At 34.5% G+C, this 21,670-nt stretch overlaps 1 protein-coding gene across 5 annotated transcripts in view; it reads left to right on the forward strand.

Annotated features, from left to right (window-relative positions):
- The first annotated feature begins 5,147 nt into the window (after positions 1 to 5,147).
- The window catches only part of LOC144847634 (adhesion G protein-coupled receptor L3-like), a 40,622-nt gene continuing 24,099 nt past the window's right edge, over positions 5,148 to 21,670 (forward strand). For 4 of the 5 annotated variants that reach the window (XM_078704100.1, XM_078704104.1, XM_078704103.1 and 1 more), the window contains exons 1-4: positions 5,148 to 5,237; positions 12,556 to 12,729; positions 19,812 to 20,020; positions 20,274 to 20,478. In XM_078704100.1, the coding sequence (XP_078560226.1) occupies positions 12,648 to 12,729; positions 19,812 to 20,020; positions 20,274 to 20,478 (496 nt within the window). In that variant the 5' untranslated portion in view covers positions 5,148 to 5,237; positions 12,556 to 12,647. Of the gene's footprint in view, positions 5,238 to 11,997; positions 12,730 to 19,811; positions 20,021 to 20,273; positions 20,479 to 21,670 lie in introns of those variants that run through there. The other variant, XM_078704101.1, reaches the window with a different exon arrangement.

Genomic DNA, 21,670 nt, shown 5'->3' on the forward strand with positions numbered 1-21,670 from the left:
AATTTAGCAGCGAGCTCCATTATCAACGAATGAAGTTTTGTCAATTTATTGTCAAGACAAATTGATGACATAATGAATAGAGACATTTTTTCTTGTCATTATGTGGTTTTTTTAATCAATTAGGCCAATTAATGTTAATTAATGTTTATAACTGCACGGCAGTTTACAAGACTGGTCGTACGTAGAGTATTCTAGAGGAGATTCTTTTCTACCATTTTGGTTCATGCGGTATATTGGCGCCTAGAGAAGATCATTTTCTACCCTTATGGTGGTCTATGGAGTGTTTTACTTCTGTAACGGCGACGTAGGCACCTAGAGGAGATTCCTTTGTACCATTTTGGTCTATACGATTGGTTCCCAATAGGACGACAACAGTTTAAACAAATTAATTGATTGTGATTGGACAAATCACTTGCGTTGCGCTGATGTCGGTTGCGTTGCGTCCAAACCAAACTTCAAGAAAGCAGGTGTTTATCATTTTTTCATTTCAACTTTCCTCTTTTGCTATTACACCTTACCAAGCCCAATTGCTGTGACATTTGATGAGAAAATCTTCATAAAAACTCATCTTAAATGACTTATCTGTATTATGAATTATTTGCAAGTTACGTATTTGACTATCAGTACAGTATTACCTTTATAAGCACAGACAAGTATACTTGATTTAATCAGATTTTGTTTTTTAAATACAGTATCTTATACTAACCCGATTATGGAGACTTTAGAATATAAATGAATATTTAAAAACTTCTTCTAACTGAGTTATATGTCTAAGTGAACAATAATTTAGTACGAATGTTGCTGATTCAGAATGTTATTTTTACTCATTCAGGAAATCAGATCACTTACCATTTAATCCGGTATGTGAAAATGGAAAAAATGATTTTATTTATAACATTTTAGTTGTCTCTTTCAATATCCTCAAATCAAGATTTACTGTAAGTGCGCATTTAGGACGCGGTAACTGAATGCCTGACTTATCTTCGGTCTGTTAAGCTTGGCTCTCACTAGCGACGCAAAATAACGCAACGTAAGACAATGCCCTTCCAATAATTGTGTTTGCCCCTGCCTGTGTGAAATCAAATCTGCGATGTTTGCAGCATTGTTGCGTCGTCGGTTAATTCCCACTTGTGATTACGCAATACAGCACTTTGCGTCAATACGTCGTAGCGTTGCGTTCTAGTGGGAACCACGCTTTAAGTGCATACTCGGGGCGTGGTAACTGAACGTAGTTCTATAATTTAGTTTGACGTGATGGATGCGCATTAATATTGTGGCAGTAATAACATGTACTTGATGGATATACATTGAGATGAACTTTTTATTTTTGATAAATTTGACACGCATTGTAAATCAATCAATCAATCGTTCGATTTATATAGCGCCATTCTAACATTCATTGCTCATGGCGCTGTCTACACTATCAAACTAGTTTGACAAAGAAGTATGTTGTACTCAAATACGGTAGTGATATGACATCACACTTTTGTTGTCAAACTAGTTTGACAGAGTTTAACGCAATGACGTAAGTGCATCTCAAAAAGTTTGATAAAGACGGACGCGATGGATCATCCGAACTGTCGCTTGTGATTGGTCAAAACATCGTTTCAATGTGTTCCCCCCTCAACCAACCAAGGTAGCCTAGCTTTACGCATGCTTGCAAAAGCAAGCAATACATCAAACAAAATGATATTATAACAATAAAAATAGAACAGTAACCTATCAGTGTCAGAGCTTTCCAGATTTAATGGGTGATTTAGTCCATCTAAGTCTAATTTAAAATTGGCCGTTCTTTTTTAAATTCCAGTAGGCCTGGTACCATTTTGTCTGCGTTTATAATTTCCATTTAGTAAAGGCTTATTACCACGTTGTGTTAGAATAGGCATCGGATATTATAGGCCTATTACTATACTCTTAACGGAAATCACAAATATTAATAATAATCCAGTTTTTAAAATATGTGTGACGGTGATAAAGGTGATTGCCCTGTTAAGTGTCCGCTATATTGGGCACAGCAAACGGGTGGCTAAGTGTGCATTTTGAAAAGTCTTAACAATTAATGAGTTTTGACACCGCCAAATCAGAAAGCTGACTCTAGGCGGCAGTGCGTGAATGCATATGCCCTTGAATTTTTCTAGTAAAGTATTAAAGAAATATATTATTTAAGAAATTGTGTATGATAGTAACCTAATTTAATGGGAAATCCGTGTTGATACATAGTCTAATTGCACAGGATACACGACGGCACAATATGGAAATTGGTTAAGCGTGGTTCCCACTAGGACGCAACGCAGCGACGTATTGACGCAAAGTGCTGTATTGCGTTATCAAAAGTGGGAACCGACGACGCAATAGTGCTGCAAACAACATCGCGTTACGTTGCGTCGCTAGTGCGAACCAAGCTTTAGTAGAAATCCCCTTCCCAATGTTCCAAAGTGACGTGATGTGAGACGACATGATACATGTAATGGCTAGAGACAAATCTAAAGCTCTGTCTACACTATCAAACTTTATTTGACAACAAGTGTGATGTGCCCATATATAGACACAATGACGTCATATCACTACCGTATTTGGACACACTCTTTTTTAGTTTCCACTAGCGACGCAACGTAACGCAACCTACGCAACGTAAAAAATGCCCTATATTTGTGTTTGCCCCCGCCTGCGTGAAATAAAACCTGCGATGTTTGCAGCACTGTTGCGTCGTCGGTTCCCACTTGTGATTACGCAATCACTTTGCGTCAATACGTCGTTGCGTTGCGTTCTATTGGGAACCACGCTTTTATTTGGGATGCAACGTAATGACGCAAGCGCGCCGCAAGTAATTTGACCAATGACGACGCAATGGATCATCCGCGAACTACTTGCGTTGTGCCTACGTCGGCGTTTCGTTGTGTCCAAGTTTCCAAAGTACCCGGTGATGGCCTTATTAAAGAATCGCATTAACTTAGCTAATGTGTTACTTGACATTTAAAACAGATTTCAACAATTGCTTTGTGTAAATCTTACGGAATCTGGTTCAAGTTACTTCGAAATGAAATAATTTCTAAAGATTATTGTTAGGAGAATCTTTTAACGACGATAGTATAATATAATTCGAAGTACTTATCATTATGCGTACGAGTGGCTTTAATGGTTTGAATAGTGTTCATGTGCTTAAAAGGTTCTACACTTTCAAGTATTTAGAACCATAGAGCATAAACGTTCTCAAAATAATGAACCTTGATCAAATAATTTCTCTTCTTTGAAGTACATAATGAGGTCTACATAGCCGGGAAGAGATTCAATTCTTTCGTCACACACTATAGATGTGACGTTTCATGAGGGGTCCCCAACTTATGTACGAAAAAAAAATCGCAGCCGGGAACTATTATTGAACCTAAGACACCGTAGCTTTGTAGTTATGTACCGTGGTTCAATCATCATATAACTAGGCTCTTCATGGTCAAAACATTGGTTTAGAAAACGTTTCTTTATGGATTAATGAATATTCATTAAGGTAATCCATGGTTTGTTTCACATCAGCTATCAACTTTTAACTCTACCTTTAATACAAATGTCTATATATATTATGTCAACTTTATTGATTAGGTCTTGTCCTTTCCAAGTCACCGTATTGTTTCATCACCTTTTGTGGAGGGAGAGGAATGACTAATTGACCAGTATTTCGGCTGATTTTACGGTCGTTTAGGAAATTAATTAAGGATATCTCCTGGTAAAGTAGGCCTACAGCAACAAGTCCTGTACCATTTGTTTAAAGGGGAGCCTTATTTAACGGTGATCGTTCTACTTGACACTGCTTTAGGTTATTGTCAATGTCGTTGTACTCGGAGCCACCCTTTAAGCTTGGTTCCCACTAGGACGCAACGCAAGGACGTAAGCGCAACGCAAGCGTGTTGACCAATGACAAGCGACAGTTCAAATAATCCATCGCACGTATGTTGCGTCTACGTCCTTGCGTTGCGTCCTAGTATGAACCAGTCTTTAATAGCGAGATACGATACGTAAGATAGGTAACCTATTTTAATTTGCAGATAGTGTGTTTTTGCTTTTGTAGTATTCAGCCTGAGGCTTCGATGACTATCTAACTGCACTTTTTGGTCCAGGAAATAAAGTACAATCATTGAGAGGCCCACTAAACAAATTCACACTCAAATAATGCTACTGTATTGTAAGGGTTGTTCAATGTAGACCTAAGTAAGGGGGTCACCTGTTCAAACTAGGACGCAACGAAAGTAGGAAGTAACGTGAAATTGCGGTGTATGTAGGCCCTATATGGCGCTGTCATTTATTCAAAGCCCTCGTTATTGTGGAGACTAACTAGAATCCTGGGTCAGGCATTGTATTGATTAAGCCTGATATAAACTATAGTTGCGTCCGTATTCTTAAGCTCTGTCTACACTATCAAATTAGTTTGTTAGTGCCCAAATATGGTAGTGATATGACATCATGTCCATATATGGGCACATCACATTTTTTGTCACATAAAGTTTGCTAGTGTAGACAAAGCTTTAGCAAATATTTGTCGTTTTAGCTTTATATAAGAATTTAATGATAAAAATTGTGACATTACTAATATTATTAGGCCTATAGTGTCTAAACAATTGAATATTTGAAAACGCCCTCTGTATTACTTATTATACGAGGTTATCTGGTGTTGTACATGTATTATGTTATATGTTTTTATGTACAATATATCTTATTTTTATTTTATTCAATCTCTTTGATTGATTAATAAAATCACACTTTAAATAAATAGGCAAATTTTTCGTTTTAATAAAGTTATTCACTTCTGTAAAAAAAAAATTATACCATATATATATATAATAAATAAATAAATATATAAATAAATAATAAATAAATAATATATATATATAATGTTTTTAGGGTGCAATATATCTTTAAATTTGATAGGTAATTCGTTTTTATGTAAAACTCAGGAGAGATAAAATGATAAACAAAGTTACCTGGATGGGATTAAAATACTGAGGGTTCAGATAATAACTCGTCGTTCAAAAGCGGCTTTCACACTATCTGATTCAAATAATATCAAATGTCATCATAATTCTGATGTATTGTAGTGATAAGCGGACTCATAAGATAATATTATCGCTAATCTTATGTTTTTATCTTTTCCATGTATAGGCCGTGAGCGATTATGATCAATGCGTGTATGAGCACCAATTAATTAGACGCAATTAAGCCCCGTCAAAGTATCATTGCGTCAGATAACGGTAAGTGATAATTATTAGCCATATTGTTTATAGCGTTTCAAATTATACTTCGTGTATTTTAAGAACTTGATGAAAAACTAGAATATTTTATCAGGCACGAAAGGAAATAACCGCGAGGTCGACGTATAATTACGCGAAACGATTCAATTATACATGATCTAAATTTGATTTTTCAATTTTCGTTGCCGTGTTTGCAGTTATAAATATTGATAGAAAGGTCACGTGAAGAGGATTAAATAACAATGTTATTATTATTGAATAACACCATGGGGGTATTTTGATATGAAAATATGAAAGTTATGAATGATAATCTAATTGTGAAAAATTAAACACAACATTCTATGCTGGTTGAATGCTTGGTGGTTGGTCTCCGTACAACCCCACAAGAGTTATGATATACTGAACATTTACCCGGGTGGTATGTATTTGTAATAATTAAATAGATAATTAAAAACGATTACATTTCACAATGAAAACATTTTTATTAGGCCCTACCGAATGATGTCGATTTTAAATCATATTATAATTGTAATAAAGCTATATGAATGATAATTTAATTGATACAAATATAATAAAATATAATATTATATATAATGTATTTTACCGCCATCTTTCATTTTTACATTTTAATTAACATCGTATCTAAAATTTTTAATGAAATAAAAAATGGTTAATACTGAATTCAAGCATCTTATTATGTAAATATACCTGTATTTTAATTACTTTAAAAACGTACTTTAATTGTCACAGCTGTACATATTATATACGGTACTGTATACAATATATTAATAACTGAGAATTTAAATAAACGTGAGATGAACTCACAACTGAAATAAAAGTAAATTGAAATTGAATTGAAAGACAAAACTAAATGTAGGCCTGCAGGTTATAGCCACTGATGGAGACGGTAGGTTTACACGTTCCTACTGCACGCGGCAGGCCTACAACAGCGCAGGGTTACGATGTCAGCAATGGGTGAAAATAAAGTTACCGATGACCAGCGATAACCCAGTGTCCAATGATGTCCAGTCTATTATCATAAGAAATACGATAGTAAATTTCATCTCCATTTTAATGCTCATGTTTAAAAGAAAGCATTCTATAAGAAAATAAATTCGCAAATATTTTGCTACTTATCGTCCGGGCTTAAGCAAACATCGATGAATTACCAATGACTTAACGAGATCACATAAATAGATCCGACTTAATTACTAACTTACTGTAGTATACTACCCCCTATTATCGGAAAAATCTTAAAATATAGGCCTAAGACCAAACATAACATAACACACAACACAATAACATACTTATGCCTATATTGCAATACAATTAAAACTATAGCCTGGGATAGCTTCTACCAAATACGTATACCACAAGTGAATAAGTACCACCGCATCCGAATAAGTTATACTGCAGTCGAATAAGTAGGCCTACTGCAGCCGAATAAAACCGCAGCCAAATAACGGGACCGCAACCGAATTTAGTAATTCTACACAAACTTTTCATTACTACATTATATTTGCCAGCACTACAGTATAAATGCCGAACTGAATTTGCGTCACATTCGAAGCGCATGACACCAATAAGCGTTGCGTGGCTTTGATCGTGGTTTTCCTAGCAAATAGATATCTTAAATATGAATAATGATAATTTAACTGAAAAATGAATGAAACACAAAAATTCTTACTTTTTAAATGCTCGTTGCTGTTCGTGCATCCACCCAAAGTACTATGATACTTACTGTATGAGCAGTTGCATATAGGTAATTTCGTTCTTTATTGATTAAACAATTTTAGCTTGCAAAACATGGCTATTTGTTAATATCTGGAAATTATTGATTTTAAAAGATTTTTAATCCAGAAAAATATAAAGATGCACCCATGTTTGGTAGTTTCCATGCAACCATAGTGACGTCAGCATGTTTCGACGTGGTCCCAACACGTTTGATCATCATCTTATTGTCTGAAAATTCTAGAAGATTGTTACATTTGTTAATTTTTTCACATCCATCATATTAGAAACAATATATAGTTGTTGAATATTGATTGTTTCATGTTTGCTGAAGAGAGACAATGTGTAAATTGGTATAAACACTCGAGAGTACGCAAATATTTTTCTGGTTTTTTTATTTTTTCTGACCATGGGTGGGGATTCACAAGTCGATTGTAAATTGGTATAAACACTCTCCAAAAATGTCAATTTCGCTCGAGAATACGCAAAGATTTTTTTGTGTTTTTTCTGTGACTAAACATTTTCATTTAAATACAAATCATTTATTGTTTGTTTATTTTTCATTTCATTTATTCATGGTCAAATATAGTACATTAAATTAATTAAGTTATTTTTTGCCAAGCCTATTTATATTAAAGCTAATCCGACCTCGGGTTGAGACAATGTATGTATGCATGCAAGTTTTTTTTTAATGAATAATGAATATGATTAATATATAGATGAGTGATATGAAAATAAAATGCAGCGAATATCTAGATCTAGACTTGCCCCAAGTCTGTATTGTCTTTGTTTTTATTTCGACCGCGATTTTTGTCTGAGTATCCAAAATCAAGTAGTATACGTATGAAACGCCATATGTGCCAAAATATTTATCTTTTTACTAATATTAAGACAAAACTTCCTCTGGAACCCAGACTAATGCCGATCCTCTACTGATTCTGAATGATATCAAACATGCCTTTTTATTTCGTATATGAAATATTTTATTCAAAATATAACCCAAAAAATGAGAGAACATTTTAATTTTCTAGGTAGTAATTTAATTAATTTTGTATCAAAATTATCTGAAACCTATTGAAGCAGGTTGAAACTTGATCAACTAGCTATCAATCAAGTCCAGTTGTAATTAGATTAGTTGTCTTAAAAGCTAAAATCAAATCGAAAGATGAAGGACATTTAGGAATGACCTATATATTCAAGCCTTTATAACTGTATGTAGATAGGTCACCTTTTTGTAAATATTTAAATAGCGTCTCAGGACATAAAAATGAAATGTCAAAAACGAATTTAAATGTGCGCGTTTGATTTATATAATATTTTAAAGCTCTGTTTTTATCAAGCTTTATGTGATGTGACCATATAATTATGGACACGATGATGTCTTATTCTATCATATTTAGGCATATCACGACTATATTTGGGCACATCACCTTTTTTGTCAAACTAGTTTGATAGTGTAGACAGAGCGTTAATCCATTTGTAGAAAAATGTCTCTGAACGGTAACGTGTGTCTCGCGCGTGAAATTAGAAGAAATTAGAAATTGGTCTACATGTGTCACACTTACACCTGATTAATGCAAGTAAGGCAATATTAAATAATTTAGTATTAGTATCATATCCGGTCTAACTGCTGCTATTAATATTGCACATTCACATGTGATAATGTAACCTGAATATGCTAATCGTTTTTATCAGTCGGAGAAGCGTATCACATAATTGTCGTAATTAACGAAAAGAACATAGGCCTACAAAAACAAAATTTCAAATTCTCTGAATCTCTGTTTCGTGTACTAAAGCTCTGTCTACACTGTCCAACTAATTTGACAAACAGTTTTGATGTGCCCAAATATGGTAGTGATATGCTTAAATATGGTAGTGATATGACATCATCATGTCCATATATGGGCACAGCACACTTTTTTATCACATAAAGTTTGATAGTGTAGACTTAAACAACTTAATAAAATATTGTGATAAGATAATGCAATCACTCACTTCTTTCCAATCTATCACGCTAGCTGCCTCTCGTCCTCAAACGTCTGTTATTAAAAGGCGGGGGAGTGGTAATTATAATTAGTGTTAGCATATAGAAATGTTGTTTGAAGCTCTTAACTAACTTTTCCTTTTACATCAGTCATCTTTATGCAACTTGTTTTGGTTTGATAAAAACAAACATTAGGCCTATATGATTCAAATGTCAACGTCATCAATCAATAATCAGATATCTGCGGTATTTTGTAATTCTTAATTGATACGACAGTAAAATATTAATTAAATATATTCTTCCAATTAATTATCTTTCCAATTAAATACCACTTTCAATTAAAATGTCTTATTTGTGATAGATCATTCGCTCGCCCTGGATAAACGTCAATATCGGCCAGACTTTAATTAGCGTAATTAAACATGACCTTTATGTGTTGAGCCTGTGTTAAGATACAGCTTCCCGTGCATAAGTAAGAAAACTGAAGAAAAGATGATGTCTTGACAAGGGGCGTACACGGGAACGACTTATAAAGTAGACCTACAGTATGTGTTTTAAGGCACACTCAAAATAAAATGTATATTGAAACTTGAACGCACTATAATCCCTATTAAAGCTTGGTTTCTATAGCGACGCAACGTAACGCAACATACGCAACGTAAGAAAATGCCTTTTCAATAATTGTGTTTTCCCCCGCCTGCGTGAAATCAAACCTGCGATGTTTGCAGCACTGTTGCGTCGTCGGTTCCCACTTGTGATTACGCAATACAGCACTTTGCGTCAATACGTCGCTGCGTTGCGTCGCTAGAACCACGCTTAAAGCGTGGTTCCCACTAGCGACGCAACGTAACGCAATCTACGCAACGTAAGAAAATGCCTTTTCAATAATTGTGTTTTCCCCCGCCTGCGTGAAATCAAATCGATGTTTGCAGCACGGTTGCGTCGTCGGTTCCCACTTGTGATTACGCAATACAGCACTTTGCATCAATACGTCGCTGCGTTGAGTCGCTAGAACCACGCTTTAAGCGTGGTTCCCACTAGAACGCAACATATTTCCCCTCGTTTTAGTTTCACAACAATGTCCCTTTAATAGTCCCAGAATAGAGGTGTTACAAAGGAGGGGTTCTCTGTAAATTGTAAAGTGGTTGAAGCTTGGTTCCCACTAGCGACGCAACGTAACGCAATCTACGCAACGTAAGAAAATACCCTTCCAATCATTGCATTTGCCCCCGCCTGCGTAAAATCAAACCTTCGATGTTTGCAGCACTACTACAGCACTTTGCGTCGATACGTCGCTGCGTTACGTTGCGTTGCGTTCTAGTGGGAACCACGCTTTACATACAATATACACAACAACTATGGATTAATATCTTGTGTTTATGCCTATACTTATTATCATAGCCTCAAACAACGTATTCATTTCCAACATTGTTATTTTCTCAAATACTATGACTGGGGTCATTGTCCGATCGCCATCAAAATAGCCGCAGTCTAATACACTAACTACGCCGCAGTCTAATACAGTTACGGTAACTACGCCGCAGTCTAATATAGTAACTACGCCGCAGTCTAATACAGTAACTACGCCGCAGTATATAATACATAACTACGCCGCAGTATAATACATAACTACGCCGCAGTCTAATACAGTAACTACGCCGCAGTCTAATACAGTAACTACGCCGCAGTCTAATACAGTAACTACGCCGCAGTATAATACAGTAACTACCTCGCAGTCTAAAACTTCCCACTACTAGGGCGCAACGCAAGGTCGTATAAAGCGCACAACGTAAGTGATTTGACAAACAAAAGTGATATATTATCCGAACTAAAATACAAGTGGTATGAATAACGTTTTTTAAACTAATTTAAATTATTTATTTTAGCTTAGTTACTCACCATCTGGTTAATTCAGAATTAATTATCACCATAATTTTCTGGCACGGCATTTTAGCCAAACAATTGCCGATGTGATTAAACAAAATCATTTGTTAATGACTGCGCCAGCGGTTATATTTTCAATATCGATGTTTGTAAATCAATATAGAATTTTAAAAAGCGTAATACATAGTGCATCGTCTAACGACTGGGGGATGTTAAGTTTGGTGTGTCCTTGTAATAATTTGGGTAGAGGCTATAAACTCACGGAGGAATTAATTTATTATTATACGTTTAGTATTCCACTCCACATTGTCTTGAAACAACACGAGCACACGCGTGGAGGGATGTGTTTAATAAAATAGTTGGAAACACGACATATTTAGTACTATATCGGTACTGTTTTATCACCCGATTTCCAGTGCTGCTCCACATACTATCTATTTCCGAAGTATCATAGGAATATTTGGTAATATAGCATCTCATTTATATCACATGTGGTGCCTGTATCATGTAAGGTTAGGTTAAGGGTTAGGTTACTACTAGATACATGTAAAACACATGAGATGTTGTATTATCAAATATTCCTATGATACTTCGGAAATAGATACACCGAGAATCGGCTGATTACATAGAGAAATAAGTTCATTATTTCTCCAAGGTTATATTAAATACGGTTGTTTACGGGATATAATTTATCACATCACATAAATATCGATTTTTTACTTTAAAATATGATTAATATGATGGGCCTATAGAAGAAAAATACACAATTAACGCCTACAATTTGATTAATGTGAAGAGGCCTATAGAAGAAAAATACACAATCAACGGTAAAACGTGACTACGCCCACAATAAGCCACCATAGTTTTTATATCGTCTTGCGTACATCATAGATAGCACATTAATGCATAAGTAATGAAAAATATGCCATCGCGAATGACTTTTCGACATTAATTATTTCGTCATTCAGTAATGAAATAATAACATTCTTCAAGGTTATAATATACAATACTAAATGCATTTTACCAATCGTAAATCTTAAATTATTGACCAATCATTAATAATCTTTAAAATTAAGTGAATTAACTCCCTCACTCTGACGATGATGATGATGATGATAATAGACCTAATATGTATTGGATAACACTTTACGTAAGCGACACAGGTAATATATAAGAATATTAACACTATAAAATGTAAAGTATACACAATTAGAAAGACTATTCTTTTAAATAAAGCTAATTAAGAAATGGATTCACGCCAACGCTTCTTTGTAATTTTTTCATATTAACCGTTTTAATCAAAATATTTATAAGGTTACCGTAATTGAAAACAAAAATATAAATCCTGCGGCATATAACCATAAATAAAGTCTGATACGGTACTTATTTCTCCATGACACAGTAACGTATACACGTTCTCTGGTTGAATATGCGCATGCGTCGAATTATCGCGTATTACCATTGGTTGTTAAGGATATGATTGCTATTTAATGTTTTACAACTCGGGAAAAGCACAGACTGACATTGATCGTCGAGAGAATATCAACATACAGTTGGTCACAGAGTTATATATTTGCACGTACACGTTTATAAAGTAGTCAGGAAAATTATATTGTTGCGTCACTTGTGTTTTATTAAGATTTGAAAAGACAAGTCACATATATGGTGTAGGCCTACATGTTAATCAGTTAGGCTGAATACTTCGGATTTTACTTACAGGTGTACAACCATTTGAAACAAGACTTTTTGTATTCTGTCACCAGTGGTTGTTTATACGTTGATTGAAGTCTTTTACTAAGTTTAAAGCTGAAATGAAGAGTTTGAAATTTGCGGTACTTTTTGCTGTTTTTACTGTAACTTCTGCAGTGAGGAATACTGATAATTCAGATCAAGGTAGGCCTAAACTATATTATGTACTATATTTTTAATAATAATAATTGGTGTTCTGTGCCTATCCACCTTCAAAGGCACGCGTAAAAAAAAGAAGGATAAAACTTAATGATCGTTGCGACCCTAACCGATTCCCGTAACCGCGCGTGTTTCTCACACCTTTCTCGAAGATTATAATCAGAAAAGAAAATAGTTATTGTACGCCGCCGACCGGAGCTTCGCCTGTGATGAGTGCATCTGATGTGTGGGTTTGAGGATAACAGTGATTTAATTTCTTATATACCCTTGACATCGCCTGAATTATGTAGAATATAAAAAGTTAATATAACAAAAGTATTCAAATATTTTATTATAGTTTTTTTTTATTAAAGAAGTAGGCCTATGCAAATTGAAGTGTACATTTGTATCATGAACTAAAAAAAAATCGTTATTTCGTTAATGCGTCAACGATAAAATTGATTTATATAATGAGTAATTTTAAATGTGAAATTGCTTTGGTATGCCTGGTCATGGAATGGAATGTTCTAATCAATATATAGCTGTACCTGAAATAAATAACATAGATGTACAAAATGTGTTAATGAATGATTGCGCATTGATATTCATAATAATCCGAATGTCCCTTATCAAACTATAAAGTAAAACTTGTGAATAGCGTTAAGCTGCGTCTACACTATCAAACTTTATGTGATGTACCCATATATGGTAGTGATATGCTTAAATATGGTAGTGATATGCTTAAATATGGTAGTGATATGACATCATCATGTCCATATATGGGCACATCACATTTTTTTGTCACATAAAGTTTGGTAGTGTAGACAGAGCTTTAGAAAACGCCGACAATTAAACAACAGTGAGCAGAGAGTTTGGGCAAACTCATGTATAAGCATATACGTATCCGTCACAACACGTTGAAGTTAAATTAGTTATATTTGACATCTGTTTTAATTAATCTTCTACATCACGGCCTAGACCTATGCGATTCACCTCTATAAACCAATGCTGTATACAACGACCTATCGCCTAGTTAGTTAGAGTAGTATATTATTATGTGTATCGTCATTAATCTAGCTAATTTTCAATGCCAACGTATATTTCAGTGCCTGAGAAACATTAATTAGTTACCGTAATAATTATCGCTAAAATCTATGGTAGGCCCTTATGCTGTTTTAATTACAGTATCAATTGATTATACGCTGGTTCGCTAGTGTTTTCAAATAGTGGAATGTAAGACTAAAGTAAAACGTTCACAAATAGCAATGTTACGTAATGTTATAATAGTTACCACATTAGCTACCACCAACACACAATTCTTTCGGTTCGAATGTTAAGATCAATAAATAATAAAAAACAGTCTGTTGGAAATTTTGCAAACTTGTTCTCATTTTCCTAAAGTGTAATAAAACCAGACCGACTCCTGAACCGGATGTGAATTATTCCATATTTTGCTTACTTTAACAATTGTTAAAGACAATTAAATATGTTTGTTTACTACCAATATTTGCGTTAAATTATTCTATTTGGTTTTACAATTTCCTGGTTATGTATTGTGTGTCGGCACGTAACATCCAATTTCTACATTGTTCACACTGTCAAAACAAAGCATGCTAATCGTCAATAAGTTCCTTAAAATACAAACAGCAAAATATGTCTAAAATACAGGAGCCCTGATGATATTCATAATATATGTATTTTCTTGATTTACCATAATTGTGTTAACGTATTCATTCCACGGTAGAATGTTGACTATTATTGTCAATGTAATTATTAGAATAATTTACATAAAGTATATTTAAATCACATGCCCGTAATAACATCGGTTCTTCGAATATTATATTTTTCTTGTGTGTAGTATTTCACTCTTAATGTGAAAAACACAACTTCGACGCGCGCGTACAAAAGTCGTTGATTTTTATCAGATATTGGACGCGTTCATTAAAATGTATATTTTGTTCGTAAAAGTACAATGCGTCTCTTGTGACGTCATGCACTCTGTACCATCAGATGGGAGGTCGTGGTCGTTAGCGATGCAACTACTGATAGCCGACAGATATAATATTAAATTTAATATACTGGAATGTATAAATTATGTATTCACCCGATACACCACAAGCATTAATAAAATGAAACACAATCATAATTTGTATACAGTAATATACAGATACAATAACCCCTTCTTTAACTAAATCATTCCGAAGCAATCTATGCCTTGATTGTGTATATATAGGTCTAGCCTCCCGGCTATAATTTTATCATTTCATTAAATAACAGATCGAACCCCAAAATGCAGAAATGATATCTTTTATTGATCATAAATTCCATCATTAACATTCAGTACAATGATATGATTTTACATACAATAGGCTAGGCTGAGTTTGTTTGCTGATTTGAATATTGTACTAATCGATATTAATTTTATTTGATAAAGATTTAAAACGTATATACATAATATGGAGGCAGACCAGGATTCGTTATTACATTAACGTTTCAGACCGTTGTACTGGTCTTATACTGGTAGGCCTATATACCAGCAACTAATAATAGGGACATACAGACAAACGGATGAATAAATAGACATAGCCTACAAAGATCAAGAATACCGACATCGTTTCATATTACCAAAACTGATGAAAGGCCATGCTAACAAAAACTCGATTATGAAATTACTGTACAGTATATCAATCATATCCAATGTCTCTTTGAATAGCATTTTATATTTTGTGTTGGTGTTATTTTGGACTCTTTTTTTTATTCTAAATGTTTTGCCTCTGAAAATTTGAGATAACATGATAATAATATGATAGCTGACCATGGTGTCAACAATGCGTCGCGTCTACACTCTTTAACGCGTCAACAATTTCTAAAGCGTCAACTAACGCATCTAGTACTTTCAAACGACTTTATAAGCCTGTACCCAAGTACTTTCGAATTTATGACAACTAGTGCCTCCTTCAAGCAGGTTACTACCATATTGTTTGATAATACACAGTTCTTATTACACGTCGTAGCCAGACACAAAGCGGATAAACCTATTCAATCTGCAGAATTTTGTCAACTTGTTGTCGGAACAGTTTCCATAAGTTTTGCTCTCTGTAGACGCACGCAGGTCAACTTGAGTTTGTTGTACATGACATGTCATTATTTGTATCAAATCATAATTAAAATGCCAAGAATATTATGCCATATAAGGTAAATATCACAAAATAAAGGTCACATGCACGTTATACAGTTTTGCAGAGTTACAAAATATACATGAAGTTCATATCATAACATCGTTAGTCACTGGAGACAAATGTTAGGGACTAAAAACGCTATAGGTTCGAAATTTGACACGTTTGAGTAGAAATAAATGTTTCCATGCGACTTAAAATGTTTTGCTTTTGATTCGAGTGTGTTATTAGATGTCGCAAGTAATAGATAATGATGGGCTTAGGGGTCCCTTGTGTGCTGCTTCAACCACATTAAATAGTTATATTATGAAATATTAATAAAAGAGTTCGTTCATGGAGTATTAACCCAAATGGAGCAAGCATCACAGTTGTAGGTTTCCCCAAGCCGTCGGCAAACTCACATCCAGGCGGATGGACCACTGTTGTTTCTTCAATTAAATCAAATCTTTCTCCGCAAAGAAAAAATGGAAAACGTCGACCCGCTTAGAACTTAGAACGATGTAAGAATAGATGTGTGAGAAGATTTTCACATCTGTTGAAGACAGCGCCCCATACCTTTTGTCTGAGTGGCTGATTTAATGTTAGCAGGAGTGGATTTCTCGCCCGTTAGTCATCCGCTAAATTAGGTAGCAAAGATAGCAGCCAGCATCAAATGACTATTCAATTGAGATTCGATCGAAAATTATCCACAATTTATACTATTTATTTGGTCATTTGGCCTAGATCGGTATTAACGTTTCATTTTCGGTTTAATTTATATTCATTTATAAATTGTTTGTAGTTTTCTCGGGCGAAAAAAGAAAGTTGCTTTAAATTGATTGTTTGGATCTCCAAATTATTTTTTTTTAAAAGATCTTATAATATGAATGTTTTGATTAAAGAAAGTTACCATAAACATGACTCTGCAAGTCACGTTTTTGTGTTTTCATTAGATTATGTGGTATTGTTTTTGTTTTTAAGTGGTCCTTGTCTCACCGCATAGCCCTAATGATAGTCCCAAATTACCGTTTGCCCTTCAATTTAACCCTTACCACACGCTACATGGTTTAGGTGTAGAATGGAACATCCAAAACATCTCCTTTCCACAAATACATTAATCGAATATACATTCATATTTAGAGTACAATATAGGTCAGAGGGTTTATTTGAATTGCGTCAAAATGTATTAAAAAGAGGCCTTTCAGCTGCATTCTGTGCAATATATACCTCAATTTACGTAAGTGAATTACTAAACTAACCTGTATACCGGTAGTTATAAACAACATCGAGGAAATTATTACAGATTATATTTACAGACAAGACGCGAATACCAAACAATTTCCGGAGCACAACATATTAATGTTTAGTATTATACAAAAATACATAAACAGCAGACTTAGTTTGAAGTGGTTTTAACATCATTATACCAAACGATGATGTCTCTGATGTGTTGGTCTATTTTATAACCCGCTACACATTTTCGATTCTCAACCGTATAACCATTAAATGTTGTACAATTTTAATAATAATTTTAGCTTACATAGCTAATAAGCCTATAATAGTTCCCATCCGTTTGATTATTATTCATGTTTTCTTCTTTGAAAAAAGTATCTTCTAATTTGTCATCGACGCAAATTACTACTCAACCTACTGACCTATATTGTACTTTAATACCTAAATATACATTTCTATTTATGTTGAGCTTCACCAATTTCATATTTTGTTTATGCAAGTGTGTGCATCTGTTCTGTGCAGACAGGTTTGCGGTGAGTCCGTATTGTCATAGTTTTACCCACTTATTTCGTAAGCCTACGTAGGCGTAAAGTGTAAACACAACTAAAGGAAACCACCAAATACTATTACTACTGTATTTATATTTAACTATACTTTATATTTCCTATAATCATACAAAATGTTATATTTTTACATCACTTAATGTTAAGGAAGTTGTTAAAAGTACAGTTCCCACGGGACGCATCACAATGACGTCCGAACGCGCAACGCAAGTAATTTGACCAATCATGCGCGATGGATAATAATCTAGCGCATCGTGAACAATAATGCTTGGTTCACACTATGACGCAACGCAAGGACGTCAACGCAACGCAAGCGTGTTGACCAATGACAAGCGACAGTTCGAATAATCCATCGCTTGTGATTGGTCAACTCACGTGCGTTGCGTCTCTAGTGGGAACCAAGCATTAAAGTGTACTTGCGTTGCCCTTACGTCCTTGCGTCGAACTAAACTAAAAAAAAAACTTAGTGATGTGGTCTGCGTATGTTAGTTATACCTCAACATCTCATATAATATATAAAATACGATATTTTAGCCATTTTTCGAGGAAAAAAGTCCCTGTATTATTATAGTACATAGGATACTCAACCAACGAGAGCTGGTATAATATGCACTCATAAATTTGAAATCTAAAAATAGCCTAATTTTATACCACATAGTTCGGACGGACCTGATTATCCTTTTGTTTTTCGTGTTATTAATTTTTAAAATATTTTGTATGCGATTGTGTTACTTTGATCACATTGTTTTTATCTTTAAATATTAGTTTACAGTCTTGTGTAATGCAAGTTGTAGATATAACGCCTTGGTACGAAATCACTTAGTCATCATTTTATTAATTAAATATGTTACATGCCAATAAATAAACGAAGTTTGAAATTTACGAAAATAGGTCTATGATGAGCGCTGATGTGTATTCGAGTTTCGTTTACCCAAACTACATCCTTCCAATCAACTTATTAAAATTGTCATTTTCTTTTCATGCATCGTTGCTCGAAGGAAGTTGTATTTCCCAGTGTTGAAAGTTACACTTGTAGTAGGAGAGTCGCTCTTTCTCGCCTCTAAACTCAACTCGAAATCGCGACGTCATTTGTCGTTTTTGTATATGACGTCATTGGATCCAAACTATTTAGATTGGTAGAAGATAATTAGGCTTGAATTTTTACACGTATGAGAACAATACAGAAATATAATTAGAAAATTGATTTAATTAACTACACCGGGTGTATCATTCTGTTCGTCTGCTGTTTGTGACGTCATACTTGATTTTTGATTTAATAAGCACGCACCTGTCAGAAATCGATCAAGGGATTTTCATAGGGATTTGCCATTGTGTGGCTGAAGTACACTGCTTGTAGCATAACGGGTAGTTAGAACGTATGGGGAAGTGTAAGTTACGAGATTGTTGAAAAAGAAAGAATATATATATATATTTATCTCGTCATATAGTTTGTGTACCGTATCCAAATATGTCATACCATTATCTGAATGGGGTTTCATTTCACCTACTTAATTACATACAAGATTATACTACTGTGTGTAATAAAACTAAGTAAGAATATGTAACCATGGTAGGAATTACATGTGATGCTAAAGCTGTACTCATAGACTCATATTCTAAAGCCTTATCTACACTATCAAACTTTATGTGACAAAAAAAGTGATGTGCCCATGTATGGACATGATGATGTCATATCACTACCATATTTGGGCATACCACTACCATATTTGGGCACATCACACTGTTTTTGTCAAACTAGTTTTATAGTGTAAACAGTGCTTAAGAATAAAAAGCTGATATGAAATGTTATCTTTGATTATTACGGTTTTAAGAAAACCAATGTGTACACTCTGCTATAAATCTTGGGCACACGCCCGGGCACACGTATACATTTACACTTAGGGGGCTGATAAAACCAATTCTGGCAATTGGTTTTTGTAATAATTGTAATTTTATACTATGAACATAAAAACTGAAATTTAAGTTAAGTTTTAAACCCGTAAACAGTGTGCATTACAGCGCATGCTCTCTGTCTTCTAGGCACCAAAAGTATGAAACGTATTTTTTCTATAAAATTCAACTCGTTATTTTAACTTATGTATTGCTATGTCTTTGTAAAATATGTTTTTTGTTTCAGATGCCATAACATGTCCAGAGTCGTGGAAATTGTTTGAAGGAAAGTGTTTTGCCTTATTTGAAGACACGACGACATGGTTTGAGGCAGAAAAGAAATGTATTCATTATGGGGCAGACTTAGCGATATTGAACACTGAGAAGCGTAACCAAATGGCCATAAATATGACAGATGGAAAAAATATGTTCATATGGATGGGGCTCACAGACTTAGTAAGTGGAACATAGTTTGTCTAGGCCTATAGTTCGTCAGTGATTATTAAACGAACAATACAATTTTACTATTACCCCAACTTTCGCTTTCTGGTGTCACATGATGCGACTTCAATCAGGGCAATAATAATTGCAATAACTCACTTACACTGCAATACACTGACAGTAATAATTACTTGTCAAAACATAAAAGCCCAAATGTAACGCTAACCTAGGCCACTTCGCCTAATGATTTACTTTTGTCTATTTGTAGGAAGTTGAGGATAAATTCGTGTGGAATGACGGGACACCTCTTGGTAACGACGATTATTCACCTTGGGGTAACGTGGAACCGAACAACAGAGGTACAAACTTCCAGACACCCGCAGACTGCGTGCTTCTCCACGTCAACAATAACATTGGGCAATGGAAAGACAAGAACTGTGGGGAAGCTCTATTCTACATGTGTATGCGCAATTGTACGTATTTCTGTTTATAACTAAAAACAATCGTGTGTAACGCTTGGTTCCCACTTCGACGCAACGCAAGGACGTAAGTGCAACGCATGTAATCTGACCAATCACAATCGATGGATTATTTGAACAGTTGCGTATCATTGGTAAACTCGCTAGCGTTACGACTACGTCTTTGCGCTGCATCCTTGGGAACCAAGCTTACGTAATATACGTAATATACGCAATCACGCATTCAAAATCACCTAGACCAGAAGCCTTATATTTTTGGTAGACCTATTTAACATTTCACTTAAATTGTGTCAATGAAACTGTGGCCTATTCAATAAGCATAACTGGTTTTTTTTCGGGAGGCCTAACTATTCCGTCAGTGAAGAGTCACAGTACAGGCGCATGCGTACATTCTTTTCTACACTTTGTACATTTTATTTCATTATATGTAAAAATATTTTAGCTATTTTATTTCTTCATTAATCCATTAATATATATTTCATATCTTTTTTCTTGTATATATTATTTACATAGTGGCTGTGTATGGAAAACAAATATTGCAAATATTGTTCTAATTGTTTTATCCGTTTTCAAGCACCATGGGACTTTATTAGTTGATATCGTAATATAACGGAAATAGCAAAAACGTTAGAAAGGCCTTTTAAATTAAGATACACGTTTTATTTCCACATTCTGATAAAATGGATTACTTAAACGTCTTTATCAATAATGATATGTTATGCGAGAACGATTCGGAGTATAAGCTAATAGTTGTTATTAATTAAGTAGTGTTGTCGAGGTGGAAATTTCTTATCTTCTCTGGACACGTTTTTCTCACGCTCAGAAAGGAAAATATCGAGACATATTCAGTGCACTCAGCAATATGAAAAAAAATCTATTTCAGATAAAACGCATGTCAATAATAACTCATTTGCATTACGCTGTAGTTTCCTTAGTGATGGGGTTACCAGCGTTTGAAGAAGTTGTGTCCCCATGGCAGAGCTTGATTTGTAACACAATTTAATTAACAGGATGAAATTAGCAGAAGAATAGAAGTAAAATTAGAAGCTACCAGGAGGGTTCTTTATTTAGTTTAGACTCCCTCCACCTGAATCCGTCACTGTCGCTCTCCATTGCCCTCTAAAAATGCCTTTCACAATTCATAAAAAAAGATGTAAGGATAATTTTCAAAAGTTATTCATTAGGC

The sequence above is a fragment of the Antedon bifida genome, chromosome 7, assembly GCF_963402885.1.
Source record: "Antedon bifida chromosome 7, ecAntBifi1.1, whole genome shotgun sequence".
NCBI lineage: Eukaryota > Metazoa > Echinodermata > Crinoidea > Comatulida > Antedonidae > Antedon > Antedon bifida.